The sequence below is a fragment of the Cyprinodon variegatus genome, unplaced genomic scaffold (assembly GCF_000732505.1).
Source record: "Cyprinodon variegatus isolate N-32 unplaced genomic scaffold, C_variegatus-1.0 Scaffold89, whole genome shotgun sequence".
NCBI classification, from domain to species: domain Eukaryota; kingdom Metazoa; phylum Chordata; class Actinopteri; order Cyprinodontiformes; family Cyprinodontidae; genus Cyprinodon; species Cyprinodon variegatus.
The window spans coordinates 1,256,705-1,258,973 of NW_015150542.1; the positions used below are offsets into that span (position 1 = coordinate 1,256,705).

The 2,269-nt window shown below is 38.3% G+C and overlaps 1 protein-coding gene across 1 annotated transcript in view; it reads left to right on the forward strand.

Moving 5' to 3' along the window:
* The window catches only part of LOC107083980 (chromosome unknown open reading frame, human C4orf22), a 120,106-nt gene extending 118,329 nt beyond the window's left edge, over nt 1-1,777 (forward strand). The window contains exon 6 of the mRNA XM_015373600.1: nt 905-1,777. Within this exon, the coding sequence (XP_015229086.1) occupies nt 905-997 (93 nt within the window). The 3' untranslated portion in view covers nt 998-1,777. The remainder of the gene's footprint in view (nt 1-904) is intronic.
* The last annotated feature ends 492 nt before the right edge of the window (nt 1,778-2,269 follow it).

Genomic DNA, 2,269 nt, shown 5'->3' on the forward strand with positions numbered 1-2,269 from the left:
TATGGAAGCCATTCTGAAGCAGCCAGGGGGGGATTCTGCATGAGCCAAAAAGCAGAGACAGGACCAATCGTCAACATTTTGGTGTCGATCATTCGATTTCATCCTGGACACTACAGGAAATGGGCTAAAAGTGTTAAAAACCGGAATTTTCCTTTAATAGGTTAGTGCAGCAACCAGGATAAGGTTTAAAGTTAGCCTAGTAAATTAGCCCCACCCGCGAGCAGCCAAAATAATTTTTGCCTGCGAGTTTGGTCTAGCCTCGATCAATGCCCTAGAACTGGCGGGCCAATCATAACGCAGAGATGTTTTGAATTTCTGGATGCAAAGCGGGCAGGGTTTTGAGGGCGTTACGACAAAGCTGACACTGGAAATAACACAAGGAATATGACAACAACTATTAAACAGTTCTCGTTTGACTCCGCTTTGAAATCAGTTTTGGAAGGATTAGACTTGGGGTTTTTATTGAAAAGTGAGCAGGAAGCGGCCAATAGGCACAGACATGGTTTGAAAAACAATGGGTTGTTCTCATCATCAATCTTCTGATGTCTCATTCATCGGGGCCAGACTAAATTACACATTTAATCTCACATGTAGTCTGGTTTATCAGGCTAGTTTAAAGTATCTGTGCTTAACATTTTTTCCTGCATTACTTTTACTTCTATACTTTGGTTTTAAAAATGGTACTTTCATACTTTTATTTGGGTGAAAAGTTTAAGTTAAAACTAACTTCTACAAAAGTGTTTGTTAACAGCTGATTTATACTTCTACTTGAGTAATAAACATTTATATTTTTGACACCTCTGCCCTGATGAACCTCTTCGTGAAAAAGCTGCTTTTTTTAGGGTGAATTAAAACCACACATCAGCAAGTTTGAATAACTCTTTGTTTCTCTCTTGTGTTTCAGTCTGGCCCCAGTAAGGACTACAGCAGGACGCTCCTCCAGTCGCACCTCTACATCCACATTGTGCTGTACGACCAAAGTGTGAGAATGATCTAAGTTGCAGACGCTGCAGCCGACACAGGCACACATGTGGTTCACAGTGCACAGCACAGAAAGCCTCTAATTTAAGCTGCAGCTGCATCGAAATTTACAAACTTCCCCGCATATCGTGCATGGCATCAGGGTGGAGGTGCTGCTAGTGTTTGGGGGAAAAAAAATACGACTTCAAAAAGAGAATTCCCAGAGGAAGATGTGGATGGACTGGTGTGACAGCCGGAAGGTTTCCGAGTGGATCTTAAATATTCCTTTTGGTGCAAGCTATTTGTTATCTGGCTTTGCACATGCCAGGAGTCATAGTTAAGAGCTAGAACCTGCTCAGTGACCCCAGGCTCATCCATCGTTGGGGACAACATGTTTTGGGCAGTTTGTCTAAACAAATTAAAGGTGTAAGGGCTTTGAAAGATGATGGGAGTTACTTTTATGTCCTCCCCCAGGCTGCGGTAGCTCCATTTGGACTGAAAGAGTTAGTAATGGGCTTAAAGCATTCCTTGTGTTCCCTGATAAGAGGCACAGTACACCGCACATCAAAGCTCTCAATCTTTTCCATGTTAGCCACTGACTGACAGGTTTTCATTCAGCATAAATCTACAAATAATCTTATTCAGAAAATTGTTTGAAATCTGAAGAAGTTTGTTTTTTGCTACTGATGCTGAAACAGCTGGTGGGAATCACACAATATTAACTCTGACCATAAGATGATAACAAATTACAGGATTTTCATTTATAAGCCAGCTGAAGCTGCATCTTGGCCAGTGATTAAAGTAAAATGATGTATTTTTCCACCAAGTTCTTTTTGAAATGTTTTCTAAACATCCCTTATCAAAAAGAAGTTTATTCAAGTATACTAAAAGTGCACTAATTTCATACTTAAAATCCAGCAGTGTACTTAAAGTTTACTTTTTCTAAACTATATTTCATATACTTTACAATAGTATAGTCAAGTGTACTTGACTTATACTGATAAGTATAAAAAGAAGTCTACGGGTAAGTAAATCAATACAATGCCTATACTTTAATACTGAATCTTGTACTTGTATTATGGTATATTGTGCTTTTTTTCTTATTTCTGCCACAAAGTACTAATACATGTGCTGATCCAGTAAACAATGAAAGATAAAGTACGTGACTCATGCTTATATTTGTATTTTTACTACACTTGTTTTCAGGCATTAACCCTGTTTTAAACTTTCATATTCAAGATCATATAGTGCTGGTGTTTAAAAGTTTACAGTATATTGATTTGTATGTAATTTATTTATCTTTGTGTAA